Genomic DNA, 23,573 nt, shown 5'->3' with positions numbered 1-23,573 from the left:
AAATCAACAGATTCACCACCGCTTGAGTCCCCCCTTTCAAGCTCAAGGGAACAATCACCGGAGCACCCCACCCCGCTCCCGCCGCCTCCTGCCCGACCCCACGCGCGCTGCCGCCTCGCCAGAGGAAGGCGCCGATCCACCCCTGCCCCCGTCCTCGCCTCCATCACCCCGATTGGTGCATGAACAATCTTGTTACGGTTCACAAGATCCACACTTGTGAGCACTAAGGAGAAAACTAGTTGGCTCAGCCTATTCCTATGGCACCGCCACCTCCCCCTCTTCCTATTAACACCTTTTTTCATGACGGGGGGGTGGGGGGCTGGTCAGGGGGAAACAGTGGCAATCGGGCCACTGCCATCATCAGCTCGCATGGGAGAGGGGGCACTGGGAGGCATGGGAGGTAATGGTAATCCAGCACACTGATGGCAGGGAGTTATTCGGGATGCAATAATTGAGGGGCAGTTTAAAGAGCTGGGACCAATGGTGTTTCCGGTAACAGTAACCCCACACGGCAATGAGTGGGAGGCCTGAGATTGGAAAATGATTAAGGAGGCAAAATTAGCAGTAGCACAATATGGGTTAAAATCACCATATACTAATTCAGTCATTCAGCATATTTTTACAGCAAATTTATTGACTCCGTATGATGTGTGCATGATTATACAAACCTTATTAACAGCTTCCCAACAATTGCAATTTTTTCAATGTTGGCAAGTGGCCTGCGAAGCTGCACAGCCACACCCCCTCAGCAAGGAGATCACAGAATCATCTAGGTTGGAAGGGACCTTGAAGATCATCTAGTCCATCCATTAACCTAGCACTGACAGTTCCCAACTACACCATATCCCTAAGTGCTATGTCAACCTGCCTCTTGAACACCTCCAGGGATGGGGACCTGGGCAGCCCATTCCAACGCCTGACTACCCGTTATGTAAAGAAATACTTCCTAATATCTAGTCTAAACCTTCCCTGGTGCAACTTGAGGCCATTACCTCTTGTCCTATCACTCATTACTTGGCTAAAGAGACTCATCCCCAGCTCTCTGCAACCTCCTTTCAGGTAGTTGTAGAGGTGATGAGGTCTCCCCTCAGCCTCCTCTTCTCCAGACTAAACAACCCCAGTTCCCTCAGCTGCTCCTCGTACGACATGTGCTCCAGACCCTGCACCAGCTTCGTTGCCCTTCTCTGGACACGCTCGAGTCATTCAATGTCCTTTTTGTAGTGAGGGGCCCAAAACTGAACACAGTCATCGAGGTGCGGCCTTACCAGTGCCGAGTACAGGGGCAAGATCCCTTCCCTGTCCCTGCTGGCCACGCTATTTCTGACACAAGCCAGGATGCCATTGGCCTTCTTGGCCACCCGGGCACACTGCTGGCTCCTGTTCAGCCGGCTGTCAATCAACACCCCCAGGTCCCTCTCTGACTGGCAGCTCTCCAGCCACTCCTCCCCAAGCCTGTAGCGCTGCTGGGGGTTGTTGTGGCCGAACTGCAGCACCCGGCATTTGGCCTTATTGAAACTCTTCCAGTTGGCCTCAGCCCATCGCTCCAGCCTGTCCAGGTCTCTCTGCAGAGCCTCCTTACCCTTGAGCAGATCAACACTCCCACCCAACTTGGTGTCGTCTGCAAACTTACTGAGGGTGCACTCGATCCCCTCGTCCAGATCATCAATAACGATGTTAAACAGGAGTGGCCCCAAAACCGAGCCCTGGGGGACACCACTCGTGACCGGCCGCCAACTGGATTTAACTCCGTTCACCACAACTCTTTGGGCCCGGCCATCCAGCCAGTTTTTTACCCAGCAAAGCGTGCGATCATCCAAGCCTCGAGCAGCCAGTTTCGCCAGGAGAATGCTGTGGGAAACGGTGTCAAAGGCCTTACTGAAGTGGAGGTAAACTACATCCACAGCCTTTCCCTCATCCAATAAGCAGGTCACCCTGTCGTAGAAGGAGATCAGGTTTGTCAAGCAGGACCTGCCTTTCATAAACCCATGCTGACTGGGCCTGATCATCTGGTTGTCCCACATGTGTTGTGTGATGGTACTCTGGATGAGCTGCTCCATCAGCCTCCCGGGCACCAACATGAAGCTGACAGGCCTGTAATTTCCTGGATCATCCTTCCGACCCTTCTTATATATGGGCGTCACACTGGCCAGTTTCCAATCTGTCGGGACCTCCCCGGTCAGCCAGGACTGCTGGTAAATGATGGAAAGCGGCTTGGCGAGCACCCCAGCCAGCTCCTTCATTTGCATTTGTGGCAATGCAAACTGCTCTGGGCTCATTAGAGGTAAATTGCAATATAATTAATTACAAGTCCAAAGTATTACTGTCATAAGTTTCCCTGACCTCAGTATTTCTGTGTTTTTATGCTTTCAAGTGTAAAGTTGTCATTTCCTTTCCTGTTTTCTTTCATGAGCTTTGTTCAGAGAACACATGTCCTTTAAGGAAACTGAAGCACTGGTTTTTTGAGAGTTTTGTTTCAGGTGTTGGCCTCAGCACGCAGCGGTGCAGAAGTCTTCCACTGCAACAGAGGTTTCTCAATATGGAGATGCTGAAGCTGCAGGTTTTTCTACCTTGCATGTTTTTGTATCGTAACAGCTCCTCTCTGCTTGCCTTTCATGGCCTTGAGGTGTGTGCCTTGCACACTTCTCTTGTCACTCCTTGATGATTTGATTTATTCTTCATGACAGCACTTGGTGGAGGAAGGGTTTTAGAAGGTGGTATCCCTCTCAAAGGCCTCGGCCTCTGCTAGTTAGGGGACAGTGTCTAATGAATAAGGAAAAGCCAGGAAGGTCTTGATGCTCCTCAGGGCTGGGCAAAACAGAGGTAGATAGAGAGAAGCAGATACAGCAGTATTGTACTCTTCCTGTTGTCTGTCCAGCTTTTTTGTCTCTTTTTCTATTACTGTGTATTCACGATTGATGAAAATGAACATTTTAAAAATAAAAGGCCTTCATACACACCTCTTCTGTATGTTGGTATTTCGGTTCACATTAATTTTTATCAGTGGAGGAGGCATTGGAGCACAGCTTGTACTTGTTACTGAAGCTCAGCTCTTTCCTACTGATACAGAGAAATGATTACTTGTTTTAAGACTTATTTACTTATAGAAAACTGCTTAGCAACTTATTTACTTACTTCTAGCAAGTTATAGTATTACTTATAGTATTTTTTAAATATTGCTAAGAAGCCTGCTTGCCCAGACTGTTCTGTGGAATTTTACCAAGGACTACTGTGTCCATCAAAACAAAGCAGTTTACTGTGAAAATCTACCAAGAACTGCAGTGTTCAGCAAAATATCATGGCTTTGTCCTTGAGGAACAGGTGTGCTCTAACTAGTTGGGCCTCGGTAATGAGTAAAGATAGCCATATACGGGTTGTAGAAGTTTCATTGGTTCCCTTAAATAAGATAGGATGAGTAAACCAGCTGAAAAACATTTTTGTTGTTCAAGAAATTGGCTAGGAGAATCTGCGCATGCTCCGGGGAAGAAACAAGGCGAGAAAGACTACGAGCCTTCCTCCCAAAGATCCCCGAAGACGACCACCAGGAGGGAGTGCACAGGTGCAAAGAGAACATAAACTGTTGGCATCAGCCTTTCGAACTAACCCAGCCTTACTCATGCATGTGTATGTTTGTGTTATGTAATCCAGTGAGTATGTGTATCCACACTCTGTAAGTTTTTGGTAAAATGTGCTGGGGTTGTGCAAGCTTTGTGGAGAAATCCCCTTGCACCCCGGCGCCAGAGTAAACATACCTGCCTTATAACTCTATTCGAGTTGTAGAGTCTGTTTTCCGCAAGTCAGTCAGAAGGTGAAAACAAATTTCTATAGAGTTTCGAAGTGAAAGCAACCAAACTGGTAAGGAAACGAACTGCAGGGACTGAAGCCGAAAAGTGTCACGTTTTGCTGTAGCCCTAACCTGAAGGGCTAAGCATAAACCTCCTTTACCCTCATATGCCCTGCGAACTATAACGCTGTCTACATCTCCACTAGTCCTGTGGGATGTGCATTTGCTGATGTGAGCATGGTGGATAGTTTCTGGGTAGCTGGCATCCCTAAATAAGGGTTATGCTGTAGCCTCAGGCTTTCTGAGGTGCTGCAAGTGCTATAGGTACCTCAGCAACACTATAAATGTAGGCAATTTATCTACAACAGCAGTTTTTTTCAACTGCTTTTCTCCCTCCTTTCCCAATGGGTGGCAGATTTGAAGTATTTGGCTTGTGGTTTGAGTTGTGGCTCAGAATTACTCATGGATGTGTCATAAAATCTTATCTATCCCTTTCTACAGAAAAAATCTTACAGACTGGTAGAAAGTGCTAGACATAGGGGTTACACCAACCAGTTTCCAGTATTGTTAGCCCAGTGCCCCCCCCCCTTTAAATCCCTGTACATTTGTATTAAAAATGAGCAAACTATTATATCCCTCATTTTTTCAGTTGTTGTTGGAGCAAGTCCAGAGTGGCGTTACAGCTCTTTGTTGTCAAATATGTGAAACGATGCTCCTGCTGCAGCGGCAGTGCTGAGTTCAGCGGGAACCACTCCAGTGTGCTGCGCTGGGCCCAACAGCAGCGGCCACGGTGAGAGACGTGCCTCTACTGCCGTGCTCATACAGCCATGGGGAGAGCAGCTGCTGGGGTGGAGTTATGTTTCCCCCATTATGTCAACAGCGATCTTCCTCCAGCATTTGGAATTTATGGCCATGATTTTGCTGAAAGCATAGCTTGAATGTATTTTTATGTTGTTTTAACACCACCTGACTTGAGCAGCTTTGTACACAGGAACCTCAGTAGGCAGGGTAATGCCAGGGATTGGTGGCTGTGACTTGCACTAGCTGTGTTATTTTTCCATGTAGGCTCCCGATGCTGCAGAGGAACCCACCAGCAGCTGTATCAGGCCCAGCGACCAGCAGCACATCGAGCAGACTCTCCTCTGCAGAGAGCCCAATGCCCCCCCGCCACCATGGCAACGCAAGATGATTTTGCAGCAGGTAAAGGGCTGCAGCAGACTGGAGACTTCTTCAGCCAGGGCTTGTTGCAATCCTGTTCCTGCAGCCTTTTCCTGGAGGATGTTCGCCTGCAGCAGCAGTGACAGTGCCCAGGAATGCTGCTCAGCTCAGGGAGGCAGAGCGTGTACAAAAGCTGCATTCAAAGCGCTGATCATGAGAGCCTGGAGATGCTGGCCAGTGCAGCAACTATTCTTCATGCTGTACAAGTGAGGGCCCAGCCTTAGGGGCTGGGTAATGGGCAAGATATTGGCCAAGACAAGGGGCAGGGAAACAAGCTGTGTACAATTTTGAATTTTCAGGAACAGCCAAGATTAGAAATTTTTTGAGGCAGGCCCTGTTTATGTTGGGGTTGTGTGTCTCTGCAGTGAAGAAAGCACAGAATAAACCCCTGTAACAGTGACGCAGAACAAAGGAGAATGGTTGGATGGACAATCTGATCCTACATATAGAGTAATCAAATTAGCCCACTGAATATTGGGGACATGTAATGCAGAGGGCAAACCTTTTAGTTATAACACCTGGTAATTAACTGTGTCCTCGTACTTTCTGTGTTGTGAAGGGAAATAAGAAAACCAACAAAACCCAACTCAAAATTGAGTGGAAATTAAAGAAACAAAGCACTTTCAAACTAGCTTTTGAAAACATCTACTTACTAGACATTGTCAAATTCTAGAGACCATGGTGTGTTGCCTACCCTTTAAAAGGAGAGGGAAGGAATCCTGTAGCCATGGATGCGCAACTGCCAGACATATGCAAATTTATAGAATGTTCAGCAGTCTGTCACAGTGCTGGAATGCAAGCGCATCACAAAGCAGAATAGCATGAGGGCAAACAGATCGCTGTGGACGCCAGGACTGCAGGTCGCTACTTGGTATGTCTTGTAGTTTAACCCCAGCTGGCAACTAAGCTCCACACAGCCGCTCGCTCACTCCCTCCTGGTGGGATGGGGAGGGAATCGGAAGGGTAAAAGTAAGAAAACTTGTGGGTTGAGATAAAGACAGTTTACTAGGTAAAGCAAAAGCCGTGCATGCAAGCAAAGCAAAGCAAGGAATTCATTCACTGGTTCCCATTGACAGGCAGGTGCTCAGCCATCTCCAGCAAAGCAGGGCTCCATCATGCGTAACGGTGACTTGAGAAGACAAAACACCATCACTCTGAACATCCCCCTCTTTCTTATCTTCGCCCTAGTTTATATGCTGAGTGTGATGCCATTGGTGTGGGATATTCCTGTGGTCAGTTGGGGTCAGCTGTCCCAGCTGTGTCCCCTCCAAACTTCTTGTGCGCTCCCAGCCTTGTGCTCTTCTTGTGCTCGCTGGTGGGGTGGAGTGAGAAGCACAAAAGGCCTTGACTCTGTGTAAGCACTGCTCAGCAATAGCGAAAACATCCCTGAATTATCAACACTGGTTTCAGCACAAAACCAAAACACAGCCCCATACTAGCTACTATAAAAAAAATTAATTCTATCCCAGCCAAAACCATCACAGTGTGTTAGTCTTCTATGGAGAAGGGGTGTCTGTTTTTTCCTCTCCGTATCAAATGCAAAATCAAACACAAAAAGGAAACCTACAGAGGGTGGAAGCAAGGACAGGTAGCCTGGGAGGAATACAGAGGAACTGTCCAAGCAGCCAGGGATCAGGTTAGGAAGGCCAAAGCCCTGATAGAATTAAATCTGGCCAGAGACATCAAGGGCAACAAGAAAAGCTTCTATAAATACCTTGGTGATAAAAGGAAGACTAGGGAAAATGTGGGCCCTCTTTGGAAGGAAATGGGACACCTGGTTCCCATGGATACGGAGAGGGCAGAGGTACACAGCGACAGTTTTGCCTCAGTCTCCAGTGGCAAGGGCTGCAGCCACACTGCCCAAGTCAAAAAAGGCAAAGGTGGAGACTGGGAGAATGAATAACTGCCCACTGTAGGAGGAGATCAGGTTTGAGACCATCTAAGGAACCTGAAGGTGCACAGGTCCATGGGATCTGATGAGATGCATCTATGGGTCGTGAGGGAACTGTCAGATGAAGTGGCCAAGCCACAAAAGGGGGCCTACAGGGCAGATGACGAGGGGTTTTTTATAAGGGAGTATAGTGATAGGACAAGGGGTGATGATTTTAAACTGAAAGAGGATAGATTTGGATTAGCTGTGAGAAGAAATTCTTTACTGAGAGGGTGGTGAGACACTGGAACAGGTTGCCCAGAGAAGCTGTGGCTTCCCCCTCCCTGGCAGTGTTCAAGGCCAGGTTGGACGGGGCTTTGAGCAGCCTGGTCTAGTGGAAGGTGTCCCTGCCCATGGCAGGGCAGGGTTGGAACTGGGTGATCTTTAAGGTCCCTTCCAACCCAAACCATTCTATGACTCTACGATTCTGTATTGCAAATTTGAGTAATTTGTACTGTCCTTCTTTTAAAGCTAAGTACCGCACCCCGGTTGCTGTCTACTGTGGGAGCATTCCCAAATTCAAACCCAGATACATAGCTCTGCGAGGCGGAAGCATTGATTCAAACTTGCAGTTTTGTGGCAGCAAGTGGACCACTGAAGAAGAAGGTGAGGATGGAAAGGGGTTGAATGTGCATAGGTGTCCTCAGCCAAATGAAAAAAAAAGCTGATTTCAGAGAGAAATGTTCATTGGAAGTCAGTCCTCATGTGCTGACTCTGTGTCAGAGTAGGTGGCTGACAGAGAGCTGCAGATGATCTTGCCCTCCTCCAGTGGTGTGCATGGCATCACATCTCTCTACTAGTTCATTATGCTTTCTCCTTTATCAACAGTAGCCAGATCACGGTGTACAGTACAGAGACTGTGGCCCAACTGGCCGTGAATCAGGCATGGTAATGAGATGTGAGTTCTGTTTCTATTCTTGCTATTGATGTATGGTCTCGCTGTAGGTAAATTCCCAGTTCTTCCTCTGCTTGCCCCTCAGATGCTGTAGAAATGCTGGCATGGTCTGCCTGCTTGCTGAGATGTCTTTATGCTTTCCAGAAATATCAGTAGCACTGAGTGGGTCTTTACTGGTAGTCTTCACAGAAGCCAGGTCCTGAAATGGGAATTTTTTTTTCCCTCTTACCAGTGGGGCCTTCAACCTCTCTCTCCTGGCTTGCTAACTCAATGCTGTTCAGAAGAATTAAACTGATGCTAGTTTTATGAAAAATACAAATAAACCGATCTTCTGAATGATTAAAAAAGCCCTTGAATGCCTCACTCATTAGATGAGTTGATTGTAAAGGTGTGAGGTCAGCTCTAACTCACTTCTCTTTTACCTGATCTACAGCTTCTTTTCAGTCCATATTAACAACCGAGATGGAAGAGAAGCCTAATTTATGGGATGGGGAACATCCGTACCCAAGGGCCATTCCTCCCCTGGATGGCTGGATGAAGGCTAGTTTGGACATCCTCAGTACTGGGGATGGTGGTGATCTCTCCCACCATTCTCACCGACCCTTGACCCAGCAACTCCAAGAGAGGGAGGTGAGCAGAGCTGCCCGAAAAACTGTTCCGATCAAGGACAAGCTGAAGATGAGGAGGATATCTGAGGATCTCTTAGCCTCACATAGAGGTAAGGCGGGAGCCTGCCCACTCTCTTGTGGGAAGAAGGGTCTTTTCCCAGCCTAGAGAGCTAGCTGCCATTCCCACTGAACAGTTCTCCCCTGCATGTGCCCCCCTGAAATAACCTGCCCTGCTCTCAGTTCCCTGTGTAGCCCTCCTGTTGCTGTAGGAGTGCATAACTGGGGGGCAGGGAGAGGAGTGGGAGGTTGTGTGTGCAGGTGACATTCAGGGTAAGCACAGGTCCGTGGGCTCCCTGTTGTCTAACAGGTGTTTCTCTGATGGCTCTGTGGAAGTGGGTAAGTGTTGTCCACTGGCCTGCTTCAAGTGGCTGCCAGCATGAGCATGTTTCCCTGTGCAGTTATTTAGAAGTTTCCAAGAAATCTGTCCAATGAAATATCTAGCGGTGAGTGCTTTATGTTTGCAGTGCTGTTTCTATTACACTTTGTGTCTCTACTTTGCAGGCCTGACTAACGGCAGTGACCCTGGGGGGGTTCCCCTGAAGCCACTAGTTTCCACGTCAGCTTCCCAGAGGTTCCTGGCAACCTCCAAGCCCCTGCCTCCCATCCAGAACAGCCTTCCTCCCTCTGAGCTCAGCAGTATGAGCAACGGAGAGCAGGAGCATGGGGAAAATGGCACAGGCTGTGACGACAGTGATGGGGATAACAAGAAGCTGACGTCAGAGGCAAAAGGAGCTCAAGTAAGGAAACCAAGCCAAATCACATGTGGTGCCTCCTCAGTTTATTGCCCGTAGGCAGAGCTCTGAGATCTTCTTTCCCTGTGGTGCGAGTCCAGGGAAGCAGCTGATCCAAGGAAGAGCTCAGCTGGACGTTGTGCTGCAAGATGTCTTTGCAACATGCATACCACAGACTTCATGTCCTCAGTGTACATCAATAGGAGAAGAGGTGTCTAAATAGTTTCTGTGCTCTCTGGTGGCTCCTGCTGTGTTTTATGACTGAGAAAACTCCAGCAACCAGTTGGAGCAACTAAATGTGTCTAATCTGGTCAAGCATATCCTTCTACAGTTAGTAAAATACAGGCGTCTGTGACACCAGTGCAGACACACCAGTGTCCTGGTGGCTTTTTAATTCAGCTCTGTCTGGTTTAGATAGAAAAAGGTATCATTGCTGGAGCAGGCAGTCCTGTAAACTCAACTTGAGGTTGTCTCAGCTTTTGAGTTGTACAGTCATGTTCTCCTGCGCAGTTATCTCTAACAATATTTCTGGAGTTCAGGGGCTTCTGTGCAGCTTCATCCTCCCCCATGGGTCTGCCCATGGGTAAGTGATGGAAACTGGCAATTCTGGCCACGGGGAATGAAGTCCAGACCCCATCCACTCGATTGCCTTTGCAGGAGGGGCAGAAGCTGCAGCTGATTTGGTTTTGCCGTGGTGGACAGGAGAAGGCAGATGAATAACAGCTTTTGTGAACAGGATAACCAATAAAAGGCTATAGTGTACTTTATTTCAGTCTTACAGATACAGGGGGGAATGTATGCTTGACATTAACTCTGTTGGTTTCACTGGAGTTTGAACAGGTCTTGATCTGGCTCTTTAGCTGTGACAAGAATGATGGGATACTAAGAAAGGGTGTGTGTCTGCCCCCGCTCCCTCCATCCCCCTTCCTAGCCATGTCATTGGGGAGCCTGAAGTAATTTCAGCAGGCAGAGAGACCTTACGCAGAACAGCAGGGTAGGGAGCTCTGCTGAACTTCGTAAATGACAGTGAGCCTGAGATGATGAATTGTGTGGGAGCTGGAGAGCACTGAGCATCCAGAAAGCACATTAGCATCTGGGCTGAAGGCTGGTGGGGGACTGTAGGAAGGGTAGAAGCAGACAAAAATTAGGGGCTTGAGAAAAGCAGGTTTTGACAGCATGCAAAATGACTTTGTGGGGACTTGGCCAGAGTTCAGTAATGGCTGGTAGGCGCTTCAGGGACTGTGAGAGGACAGTGATCTAAACCCGTTCCTGTACCCTCAGAAAGGCTAACAGAGGCAATGGCACCCTAGAACATCCTTATGCCAAGCAGATGGATGCCAGGTGGTAATGCAGCCACTACCAGAGAGGTGAGAGAGGGGAAGAGAGTTGGCAACAGTGTGGGACACAGTCTCTCCCTCACCACTTCCCTTTCCATTGCCCATTCTAGGCCAAGCTACTCCATCCGCTTGACTTTTCCTGCCAAGTCCTAGCTGAGAGCATGGCTAAACTTCTTGTGGCATCAGAGGGGGAAGGTTGGATGCTCAAGCTGAGCACTGTGTTCTTCTATTTCCAGGCTTCCCTGCTGCCCTTGTATTGCAACGGTGGGGATAGGAAGAAGTCACTGGGATTTGCTTTGATTCCCCCTATTCCTAAGACTGCAAAACCATCTGATGAGGCTCCTGGCAGAAGCGCAGTGAAGTCACTGGGATTGGCTTTGATTCCCCCTATCCCCAAGACTGCAAAACCATCTGATGAGGCTCCTGGCAGAAGCGCAGTGCCTCCCCCAAGCTCTCCGCACCTGGTTTTCCAAAAGGCCCTGGAAATGAGGTAAGCCAAGGTGTCTGCTTCTCCAATATGCCATTCACCTTGCACTTCTTGTCTTTTTTTGCTCAGTCAGCTCTCCAATATATTTAGGCAAACTTCTGTGCATTCACCATTTTGTGTGTCTGTGATGATCCAGCACAATATCAAAACTGACATCATACACTCTAAGAGTGGTGGTGGGGAGGAGGAGGCAAGACTTAAGAGAACCTTAAAAGCAGGTCCTCTGCTGAACTCTGATACCGATTCATCCTGTAATCTTTGTGTGCCATTTGGCAACTGTATTGCATAGATCTGAATACAGCATCTGGTTTTGTGTGTGATCTTTCTGTACCTGCAAGAGTATGTTAGGGCAAGTATTGGCTGTTGTATAGCTGTCTGCAAATTCAGATGCTGCTTCTGTAAGTGTCAGTTGTAGCTTCTCTGTGTCTGGGTCTTCACTGTGAAATGAGAGCCCAGATAAATCTTGGTTTATAGATGTATAATCCTATAGATATTTAATATTTACATATGGTTTTAAGATCAAAGGGGACAAGGTACTAGAGAACAGTTATAGGGCTGTAACTGATGAAAAGATATTTGCTTGGATATGCGTGGGGAAATCTAGCTGTCAACCTTATCCTAGTTATAGCAATAAATAAGGAGACATAGAAATATAGTTCCATGCTTCAGCATGACTTTTAAAATGCAATCTGAATATACTTACCTCCCAGTTGAGTGGGAAAAACCTTTCTTTTCCTTGGGAGAGCAGGGAGGTGTAATATTATTCTAAGGAGACAGCAGTGGTATTACCATGTATAGCAAGATTCTGTCATCAGCTGAAGTCATGACCGGGCAAAGTTAGGCTTCTGCAGCAGAGTAAAGGCAGCCGGCTTAACCTCTCTTGCTGAGTCAGAAAGGACGTATGTAACAGTGAGAGCCACGTAGCTCCAAAAGGAGAGACAGCAGAATTGGATAGAATTGGCCCAAACTGAAGAATGACTTCTGTGTTTCAACTAGAGCTTGATGAGCTCTGTGTGACTCCAGCAACCGAAAGTTTAATAACAATTAATCAGCTTTGCATATTCTTGGGTTTATGAGTTGCATGTCCTCCTTCATCAGGACGACCACGCTAAGAAAGTTTGCCGCCTTTAACGCTACCCCTCCTTCTCTTTCTATCTCCTCATATATTCTTTTATTGTTTTTCTTAAGGCCAAGATCAGGCAGCAGAATTGAAGAGAAGACCGTTAAATTTCAAGGTAGGTACAGGGCATGGCTGTCCTAAAATGACCATAGGAGTCCTGACCCATGGGTGGCACTGTGAAAGTTTGGTTGAAAACCATCTTGTCACTTTTTTCAATTCCTTCATATGCTCAGATGGCTCCCCCAGAACCCAGTCACTGGGAAATGTGCTCTGGTGATTCAGTGAAAATGACTCCAGCATGGGGTTATGAATGGCAGGAGCTGGAGCGGGTACCTTGAGGCCCTGGAAATGCACAGCAGGAAAAGAAAACGTCCCTGCACAGTCTCTAATGTCACAAAGATTAGAGAAAAACAAGGCATTTCACATGAAATGAGAAATGTTCCCACTCCTTCCTCCTACACTTGAAGGAGAAAACCTTCCCTTGGTGCAGTTTCTGAACCAAGGTCTTTGAGATATGAGGTAGATTAATCAACATTGCCTATTTTTGCTCTGGGAGAAATAGTGGAACCTTGCGTGATAGGAAGTCCTTGTGAATTTTCCATTTACAGAGAAAGAGACTTAAAAAAGGATCCAGCCTATGCAGGATCTGAGCTTTCCGTCCTCTTAAAGCACAAGCCTAAATTAAATGCTGAGTAATGAACTGAGGTTTCCTTTGTGCAACTCATGTGCCTCAAGCCACATCTGCTAGTTTTATGATTACCAATCTCTTCCCCTACTCTATCTGCATATGTCAGTATTGCAAACTGAGGCTGCGGTAGGAGATGCCTACTGGCTTCTCTCCCCTCCCCGCCTCACATTATCACTAGCGATAAGAGTTCTGCAAGGCAAAATGCAGTGTCTGGCGGATCTGTGTCAGCCAGTACTTGTAAGCTGAAAACCTCAATGACACCGTTGCTGTTCCTTTGTCATCTGTGGGTTTGTAGCAATAGGAAAGATGAGAATTTAACAAATAATTTTGCTGATGTGAAAAAAGGGATAAGATCCACTGGTCCCTGAGCTCAGTGTTAGTTCTGCCAAATACTGGGCACGCCCCATAGGAATGATTCCTTTATTGCTGATATGCAGCTAGGAAGCTGAGTACAACTAGGGAGAATTATTGCTGAGTAAGTAAGGTGACATTTTTGCTGGATACATTCTGGACTAGAAATGAGCTATATCATGAAACCATTTTTCTCTCTTCGTATTGACCTGACCATTCTGCAGGGATAAAACCTCCCGATTTAAGAAAGTTATTCCTTTTTTACTGCTTGGCTATCACATGATTTTATCATCTGTGAAGCCATGTAAGGAATCATTAGTTCTCTGAGTTTTAACAGCAGTCTTGGAAAGTATTTCAGAATGAGCTGCATTGTGCTATTCCCATTAAGAAAATCAGCCTTTAGTCAGGCTGCCTGGAAGGTGGGCTGATCTGCTACATTTTAGAATGAAACTCCTTGGGGAAAATGAATTCGCTAGCTTCAAGAACACAATTCTGGTTTTGGTAACACTCTAGCAATCCTAAGCTTTTCTTTAAATGCCCTCTAAAATATTCCAGCAAAGAAGAGAGAATGTTGATTCTTCCTCTCTACAAAGGCATATAGCTATTAAAAAACAGGGGTAACTGGGAAAATGAGGATGTTTACTAAAATCAAAATGGATAGGAACAGATAAGAACCCTTTTGTCAAGAGCAATCTCCTTCTTTTTGCTCTTCTCTGTCAAGCAAAGCTGCTCACGAGAAGCCAAGGGCTGAGGCCTGTATCATGCAGTAGTTCTGAGTCTGATGGCCAACAAAGTAATGTCATTTCTGCTGCCAGTGCACCATGGTAGTACCCCATCTCTTTGGAGAGGTTACATGTACCTTGCTGTTCTCACACACAATCTATATCCATGTCTTATCAGAGCTCCAGACTCTGGAACCCATCATGCCTGTTCTCCAGCATCGTGTTGATGGTGGCCTGAAGTCTTCTGGACATTTATGTGAAACTGTGTTGTCCCCGTTAACAGGCCCCCCACTCAGGCAGATCAAGGAGGTGGATCATCTCATGAACCCTTCCCTTCTGAGTGATGACGACTTGAAGTACAGCAATGGAAGGGTAAGGGCTAAGGACAGGGGTGAGCAGCCTTCCTCTTCAGTGACTGCTCAGTGCTTAGCACAAAATGTCACTGAAAATCAGTATCTTCCCCTCTTGGGGAGCAGCTTCTCCTGGGAATACATTTGACAGCTACAGAGCAATTGCTTGAGTATTTTCACTGGTGCAGAAGTCACTGGTTGGGACATGGTGGTAAAGTTACATGAGAAGTATTCTTTATGTACGAAGGCCAATTTAGAGCAGATCTGAACGGCAGAGCAAGTTACACATCAGTGAACATGTGCAAAGTGCATGCTCGGAAGCACCGAAGCAAAGATTATAATGTTGAGTGTAATAAGCAAGGCTGCAAACTAAAATGGAAGAGCTTGCTTTTTCTTGGTTACCTTCTTGCTGTATCTCGCAGCTCTCTCATTCTCATTTTTGTATTCATTAAGACCAATGTTTCTCCAACTTGTTTTCACATGACTCCGTTTTTGGACTCATGTTCTCAGAGAGCGTTTGAGTCCATGAGAAGCAGCTGCGATTACTGTCTGTGAGTGTTAAGAAACAGCAAATTACCTCTCACTGCTGGTTATTGCAGATGGTTTTTATTCCCCGGCCCTGGCCTGTAGGAACTGAACTGCCTGTTCACTGGTAACGTGAGCTCTTCATATGTCTGGAAGCACTCCTCTGACGCTCTTGGTTCAAGCAGGGCTTCCTGACATAGATTGAGAAACAGTACCTTGGGCCAGTGGAAGGTTATGGCACTGAAGTGTTATACATCACTGGGTGTAACTGTATGCCAAGGTGAGGACAGGAGAAATTCTTCTGAAACTATGGGGATGTATATGGAGCTGCATTAAAGACTATGACACTCTACCACCGTGTTCCTGATGAGGTGTTTTATATGGTTCGTGTATCAATCTTTATGCTCCATGATGTATTTTCATTGCAACTAGATCCATGTTACCTTGTCCAAGTCAGTTCAAAAGAAAATAGACGAGAAGCGAATGAGACAGATGGAGATTTTGCGTAGAGAGAGGGAGAAAGAGAGAGAAAAGGAGAAGTCCTTGCAGCTTCCTACACAGAGTGTTGACCCTGGGGATACAGCCAAAGAAAGTAAGTGGTTACTATAGTTGTGGGCCTTTTTGTTCACTTGCTTGCTCTTTAAATAGTGTTGCAAATGTCTATGAAATCACACTGGAAGGCTGTTACAGTTGCATCTGAGTGAAAGTTAGAATAGGATTTATTTCCATTTTCCAAAGAAAAATACAGAGGCATGAAGCATCTTGCCCATGGCCCACACTGAGGCAGTCACAGAATATCACCTTCCCCCCTTCTCCTATCTTTCAGACTAGATAATTCTGTATTGCAAACTACATCGGGGCTTCAGACTCTCTGAGTCTAGCCTCCGGGAAAGGTGAATGGGTGAGTCCAAAAGAATGCTTTTCAACCAAGGTGCACACCAAGGTGGAAGAAACAAATTAAACTATTTCTAATTAAACCACAAACGATCTTGATCACATGATAGGACAGATTATGCTGCTCACACCACTCCCTGCTGAGGATCTCACGTTGCAGAGCTGCGCTGGAGCCCTTAGGCAGTGCTTATGTCTTACCCCATGAGCCAGCAGTGTTACTGACTTCATCACAGCTGGTGGGCTCTGATTGGACTGCTGCATGTGCTACCATGTCACAGAGTCAGCACTCAGCCCAAGGGCATTGGACGAGGTTCCCTGCTCTTTTTCTTGCTATTATTTTGTATACTGGTGAGGAGTGCTGAGGTGGGAGCCCCAGAAATGTAACTTCCCTATCCAGCCTCTGAAACAGGAAAGCAAAAGAAAAGCAGTACTGAGTTTTCCTCATTTCTTAGGGAAAGCATCACTGCATTCGCTTTTAAACTAAACGAGGGTAGATTTAGACTAGATATTTTTACAATAAGGGTGATGAAACACCGGAACAGGTTGCCCAGAGAAGCTGTCGATGCCCCATCATTGGAGGCATTCAGTGTCACGTTGCATGGGGCTCTGAGCAACCTGATCTTGTTGCTCATTGCAGGGGGATTGGACTAGATGACCTCTAAGGATCCCTTCCAACCCACACGATTCCATCATTCTATGATCACTGTCCCACTTTAGTGTGCAACTGTTATGCTGGGAGTTGTTTGGGACAACAAAGGGATGTTTCCCCGCTCCAGCAAGAGTTCTAGACCTTTCCCAGCCCACAGCTGTCACTCTCCATTTTACAAGGTCCTTTTCGGTCTCTGCAGGCTTTGGCCCACAGCCTGTCAATGGGACAGATTTCATGTCTCCCAGCACGAGCAACGCACACGGAGAGCGCGCTGGTACTGCCTTGAGGAAGCGGGTCAACGGGCCGCCACTTCCCAGCATCCCTGTCATCAGCCAGGGTGACAGCTTCCCGCGCAAATCCTCAGGTGAGGACAAGGAGCACAAACTACCTCATTCTTTAACCACAGGTAGGATCTTAGGTCCAAAGACTGTTCTGAGGATTGACAGCAAACCTGCTTTGGATCCATTCCAGCTTAGTGATACTGGAGCAGTTGGTGCTTACAGATCCGTTGGAAAGTTGAGCTGAATGAAGTAGTGGTAAAGCCTTAAGCTCTAGCTTTTGTCCATACCAAAATATAACACTGCTGCCGGGAGGCAGCTGTAACTGCAGGGCTGAGCTCCGGTGCAGCCTGGCAAGGTGCTCACTGTGCACATACATGTACCACTGTGATCAGTTAGCCACTCACCATCTTGGCCCTCCGCCTGTGCTGCTGTCTGGCTCTCCAGCCAGCTTTTCTGCTGTCACAGCAAGGGTTGTCTCTGCATGGAAGTTAGTGACTTGGTACAATCCTGTTGTTGGACCTACAAGTGCCTAACGGCTTCTAGGCTCTCCCATCCTACCGCCTGCCACGCAAGCTGGGAAGAAGCAGTGCCTCTTCTGTCCCCCCACCCAAATACGGTGGCTGTGTGTAGCAGACAACATACAGGAGAGGCTGTCCAGTCGTCCCAGGCTTCTTGCTACGTGCAGTAAATATACAGCAGATAGTGAGTCTGCAGTGATTCTTGTCTCTCCTTTGTGGGTAGCCTACCTTGTGTTATGATCCTGAGTAGCATGAGTTAAGAAAAAGGGAGCTAGGAATGATACTTTGAATGTTCTTTTCTAGTGATGCTACTCTGCTTTTCAAAATTGACCAGAACTATCCTGACGTGGCTCTCCATTCATATTGAATATAGTTGTGTATATCTACATACTTGTGCAGTGACATCACTGATGTCATTGACAGGGATATTGGTGACACCCAAATTAGGCCCCACCTGAATAGTTTTGATTTTACAGTTTCTCCATCCTCTGTACTTTGTAGAACATGCAAGGTAGCATAAAACCCTACAGAGTCCATAGCAGTTCATCTAGATTCTGTGCAATATTTATACTCAATACTTTTAGACAGCTCAGGTGTTTTCATTTACACTTTAGAAAATGAGCTTTTGAGTGCAAGACATGAAATTTTTGACCTGTGGTGCTTCTGATGACAAATAGGTTTCATAACAAATGCATTTGTCATCTGAATTTTCTTATACCTTGTATATTTATCATCAAGAGAATGTGTTTGCCAACAATTTGCATTTATATTTACATATTTTTATTCTCAGTTCACATTTGGAAGGCTTTTTTGTCACAACTATCTCGACTAGAAATTGCATTTTTCCACAAGAGAAAGCTTAGGCACTGCAGTTTGCAAACAAGTACATTTGATAACAAATAAATTTCACCTCAGCATCTTCGAAATACAGCTAGTGGGTACCTCTGAAATAGTAAATATTCATAACACTCGGAAAATAGCAAAATCCATAAACTACTACTTTCCCAACAGTATGCTAAAATGTACGTGCACTCAGCTGCCTTCTGTCTAGAATATTTGAAGTAAATGGAAACAGAGGCACTGTCAGATTTAGAGGGTCAGGTTTCACTGTTGCCTGGTGGTTGCTCCTTGGGGTTTCGCCCGAGCCCAACAGGACTCAGTTGTTCAGGCTTGGTGCTCACTGAGGGCATCTGGAGATGCTTCCTCGGAAAGTTACAGCGTGTCTCTGTTCCCAGTGCTCCAGGTTACAGGGAGGTGATAGAGGGAGGTATGTGCACATCTCAGGAGCTTACTCCCAGGGTAGCAAGTTTCACTGGGCAGCAGTGAGCTTGAGCTCTGTGGCACTATGAATCTGCAGGCTGGCTGTGGTACCTCTATGGACTTGGGAGCTGGCTCTGTGTGTGCAATTTTCAGGATTAAACAAGGAGCTGGTGCCCAGCTGGGGGTGACTGGGAGATGGTTGGGTGCTGGGGAAAGCAATGAGCCAGACAGCAGGGAAGTCTCTGAACCAATGCCAGTTTGCACCCGTTTGTAGTCTTGGCTGGGAGACTGGCTTGCGGTCTGCTCGATGGTGGGGTGCCTTGCCTTGGGGTATGCGATGCTGATGTCTAACCCTCTCCTTACAGCAAACTCGCTGCTGGCCAATGATCTGGACTTCCTGGAGTGTGGGGACACCTGGGAAGCCAGACCCGTCCCTAAGCCACAGCAGGAGCTGCTCAAAGCACTCACAGGGCTCAGCAGCGACGATTGGTAAGATAGACCCCTGTTCACTCTTTCTCCCTCTCAGTGTAAAGCTAAACTGGAAAGGTTTTTTCCTAGTGCCTCTGAGCCCAGATGTCCAAAGGGAACTGGTGAAACTACTCCAAAGCAGTCACAGTATGAAGGCGCGAGAGCAGCCTTTTACTTGCCTTGGTCCTAATAGCAGTGCTACAGCTGCAGCAGGTCCGTGCTGTTTCCTGGCTTTGCCTTCTGGTCCACGTAACTGCAAACAAAATCTTCAGGGAAGAGGGAAAGTTATGGAACAATGTGATTTGCTGGCTGAAGCCAGAAGCAGGACAGAAGTGGTCTTGAGTTTAGAGTCTTGGGGGCCTCAGGTCACTGGCCCAGGTGGGACTGAGTAAGGATTTATCTCTGGTCCTGTTGTTGGCAGCAGCAGCAGGAGATGGGGCTTGCCTGTGACCTCCTGCATGTGAGTCCCAGGAGTGCTTACAGGGAGTTCCTGTTTCTGGGGATGAACTTAGATGTGGTGCAGAGTTGCTCAGCCTGTCATTTCTTCTGAAGACCTCATGGCAGAAGACAAGGCAAAAGAAAAAACAATCCTTTCAGAATCTTGCACTTTAAGAATTCAACTTCTGCCTTCTCACTGCTTAATATGGGCCAAAGATGTTTTGTTGACAATCACAGTGTGTCCTGAAATTAGACGTAGACAGGAGGAGGCTCTACAAATTTCAGATAGTATTGGTTGTCTTTTTGATTTCTGGGTCAGCACACACTAGGGCTCCGTTCATACTGGGATAACCATGAACAATCTTCCACGGTTGCTTTGTTTTGCCCCTCTCCCCTTTCTCTTCCCTGTTCCTGTGTGGTGACCTGTGAGGTACAGAGAGCTGCTGCAGGTGTGGGGGGTCTGGGTTACACTCAGGGACCCCGGTGGGGATGGGTTCCCAGTCCTTGCCTGCAGCCCTGGTGAACCAGTGACTGCATCACGTGCCTTCATGCAGCTCAGGTCTTTCACAAAGGAAGTGCTGAAAGAGGTGGGTTTTTACGACTTTTAAATAACATGTTGCTGTTGTGGGTGTTATTTTAAGCAGGGAAAATCCAGCATTTTGGCTCTTCTTGCCCAGGTGTGCAATCTTTTAGGACATACTGCCTTTTTTTTGTGGGATGGGATGGGGTGGGGCAGGTGTGTGTGTACGGCGTGTGGACTAGATTGCAGAGTGCAGACTCATCTCTGGAGTGGCAGTGCAGACTCTCACTCCTGAACTGCCCTCTGGGGATGGCGGAGAGGGAAAATGCCCCAGTAACAGCCAGATGGGACTGTATCTCAGGGACGGGGTACAGGGAGGGTGCAAGCAGCAGAAACACGGCGTAGTCTGCCAGCTTCTAGGAAGCAGCAACATCGGGACTTCATGTGCCAGGGATTTCAGAAAGGCTGTCTTGTTTAACGGTCACAAATTAACCCATCCCCTCTGAAAGCATCTATTTGCCTTTTGGATTTATGTGTGCTTTTGACTGCCACAGCATCCTGTGGCAACGAGTTCCACGACTGAATTAAGTGCTGTATGAGAAGCACCTCCCTTTGTTTGTTTGAGCTGACACTCTGGTAATTTCAGAGGGTGCTGCCTAGTTCTTGGGTGGTGAGAAAAATCAATCTTTTTGGTAATTGCCTTTCAGGGAGCAGAAGGCAAAGGGACTCTTCAGCATCAGATGCCTGGCTGTCTGCCACTCAGAAGTCCTTCTTTCTAAGCTTCATGCTGTTTCCTTGGCAGTTACCAAAGAGGTGAGAATGTTGTGTTCAGTTGCGTCCCTTGTACCTTGTACATGGGTTGTAGAGTAGATATGTGCTTGTTCATCTACATGTGTGCTCAGTGTCTGCCTTCATTACTCATTTTTCTAATAGTTATGTCACCTATCTCTATGATCTGTCTGTACATACAGCTATATCCACTGGACATCTGTCTCTCTCCTCTTTGAGCTATGCCATATACAAATGCAGAGTCTGAGACACTGATCAGGTGATTTGCAACAGCCCAGGTCTCTGCCCAAGTTGTAATTAAACACGGCAGCTTTTGCCTCCCAGCTTCCTCCCACTGCCTCCTCCTCAGCATCCTGGGGGATTGACTGCAGGTATTTATTTTCCAGTGTTTCCTGATATCTGTATTTTAGAAGTGGTCCTGAGGCCAGAGAAGAAGTTGCTATCAGAGTAAGCGTGTTTCTGTGCTTGTGGTCTTCTGCGCTTACCATGCTCTTATGTTCCAGCTGTACACAGCAAGAAGTCTTGTTGCTTCCTGGGACCTTTGTCTAGGGGAACATATTTTCTTTACAAGGTGATTCTTACATTTCCCTTCATGACTTGCCCAGGTGAACAACCTCCGCTCGAAGGTGTCTCAATTTGCCATCAGCACTCTTGGAGAGCTCTTCAGGACCATGAAGAAGCACATGGACCATGAGGTGGATGGGATTGCTCAGGTCTTGCTCCAGAGGATGGGGGACTCCAGCAAGTTCATTCAGAAAGCAGCCGACCAATCCCTGGATATCATGGTGAAGAGTGTGACTGCTGCACGAGCAATGACTGCTCTCATGGCTAGTGGAGTCCAGTATGTTGTTCTTCTCTTAGTGATATCCTTCCCCTTAAATTGTGTGGGCAGAGGGAAGGGATGGGAGGCAGAAGGGGAATGATGGGAGGGAAGGGTCCTTTCTCCTGCATCTTCTGTGAACTCAGCACTTAGATTCTCTGATCAACCTTGCTCCTTTCTTCTTGACATCTACTTCTGTCCTACTACAGCCTATTTTTCCTCAGTCAACACTGCCTAGACGTGGTGAATGATGGGGAAGTGAAAGTCCCTGCAAAGGGTGGTGACATAGCCTGTGGCTTTGCGGGAAGAGGGACAGTGGCAATTCCAGCAGTGAGCGCCCTTTGATATTTCACAACGCTAACCACAGAGGCACTGGGAAAACCCATGCATCATCATTATGCAATTAACTTGAGAAATGAGGAGGCTAATTGCTGGGACACGGAGCAGATCAGGGAGAACCTGCTGGGTGCAGCACAGTTTGCACAGGAGGCGCAGCTCCTGATGAGAGGAGTCTGTCTGACTGTGGTGCCCTTAGAGCTCCACTTTCTATACAGATTCACGCTGCATGTTAGCCTTGAGATGGTGAGTCACTTTACAGGCGCCTTCACAGGCCGACTCCCATGGGACAGCTGAAGCAAATGCTGCTTTAAAATATTCGTGCTGTGCTTGATAGTTTCAGACACGCACCCTCTAGAAAGGACAACCTGGCTAAAATGACTGCTATCCTTTTGAAAAGGGTAGAACACTCAAATGTACCTCTTGCCAAGCCTGAAAGAACAAACTGGCTGCATTGCTGGATATTCTGCAGCTTCATACCCCACAGGGTTTTCAGCCCCATTTTTTTTTTTTCAAGGGTCTTCAGATTTTGGAGATAAACAGGTGGAATAAGCTTCAATCCTGCTGCAGCTCTGTCTGTGTAGTGGGAGCCCTCTGACGAGTCAGCATGAATTATCTTTCATTTCCCTCTTTGTCAGAGTTAATTTTGGGAAAGAAATTGAGTATCAGATAGTCCAGGGAGATTGAATTCCTCCCTCTTCCTTGCAGGTAGTCCCTCTGTACGATGCCAATTTTGGTTTTATCTGAGGACAGGATCTTCTACAGGTGGCTAAAAGTGCAGGGAGAACAGACGGCTCCTTCCCCCAGCAATGAGGGGGAGCATGCTATGGCTGAGGCCTGTGCTTCTGGCCCTCCTTTTTCCTCTGCTCCACTGTCTGTTCTCTTGTTTCCAGGCACTGCAACGTCTTGGTGCGGAGGTGTGCGGCCAAACACCTACTGACTGCGGTGGAGCGAATTGGAGCTGGGAAGCTCCTGTCGGGTGCACGTGACAGGACTGAGCTGCTGGTGTGCACAGTGGTGAGGTTTGCTCAGGACTGTCACCCGGACACAAGGTGATGATCTTCATTTCACCTCCTAAAATATGAAAACTGTTTGATATCTGTCAGGAAATGACTGTACTGGATAAGATGAGGTTGTCCAGCAAGGAGGACCATTGCCAAATTCCTGTGACTTGAATGATTCTTTATGCAGATCAGCTGAGCTCAGATTACTCAGTCAAACAATTTTGCTTGGTCTTATGTGCACAATGCAAAGCTGAAGCGTTGGCTGATGTTCATCACTGAAGGACCCCAAGCATTTATTTCTGATAAGGTTAAGACTGTCCTAGAAAAATTCCAGCTGTCTTTAACCAACGTATTCAGTCTTTCTACCCCCTTTCTGCAGATTTAGTTACCGATGATAGTCACAAATTGTTCTTGCCAATCATTGTATGATGTTGTCATCTTGTGGCTGAATGACCTCCAAATTTCTTCTTTAAGATAGGTGTAGTTTCATAGTAGCAAAACCAAACCAAAATCCTTATTTTGATTATTAAATTCCCATTAATAGATGGCAAGAACACATGAGCAACCAGTTGCCTGTGTGCATACATGTAGTATAGAATAATAAATAGTAAGCATGAGGTGATTTGCCCTGGCTTTTCTGCCAGTTAAAGGAAGATAAATTACAATTTCTGAGTGAAATTGAATTTTCCTGTTGCCCTGTGTTCTCCTCTTTCCTCTTGTGGTCAGCTGGCAGCATTGTGCAGTGACTCCAAGTGAAGGCAAATAATCTCTCTTTGCTGAATAGGTAATAACC

At 47.0% G+C, this 23,573-nt stretch overlaps 1 protein-coding gene across 1 annotated transcript in view; it reads left to right on the top strand.

Moving 5' to 3' along the window:
* LOC141941657 (TOG array regulator of axonemal microtubules protein 2-like) overlaps positions 1-23,573 on the top strand; it is a 66,835-nt gene that overhangs the window by 21,046 nt on the left and 22,216 nt on the right. The window contains 12 exon segments of the mRNA XM_074864627.1: positions 563-578; positions 4,785-4,949; positions 4,951-4,981; positions 7,401-7,535; positions 8,258-8,542; positions 14,107-14,300; positions 15,236-15,395; positions 16,546-16,710; positions 18,771-18,894; positions 20,539-20,644; positions 21,226-21,461; positions 22,670-22,828. Of these exon segments, the coding sequence (XP_074720728.1) occupies positions 563-578; positions 4,785-4,949; positions 4,951-4,981; positions 7,401-7,535; positions 8,258-8,542; positions 14,107-14,300; positions 15,236-15,395; positions 16,546-16,710; positions 18,771-18,894; positions 20,539-20,644; positions 21,226-21,461; positions 22,670-22,828 (1,776 nt within the window).

This window comes from Strix uralensis, chromosome 3 (genome assembly GCF_047716275.1).
Source record: "Strix uralensis isolate ZFMK-TIS-50842 chromosome 3, bStrUra1, whole genome shotgun sequence".
Lineage (NCBI taxonomy): Eukaryota > Metazoa > Chordata > Aves > Strigiformes > Strigidae > Strix > Strix uralensis.
Note: the sequence above shows the minus strand (reverse complement) of the source record. Positions and strands in the feature narration are given on the sequence as shown.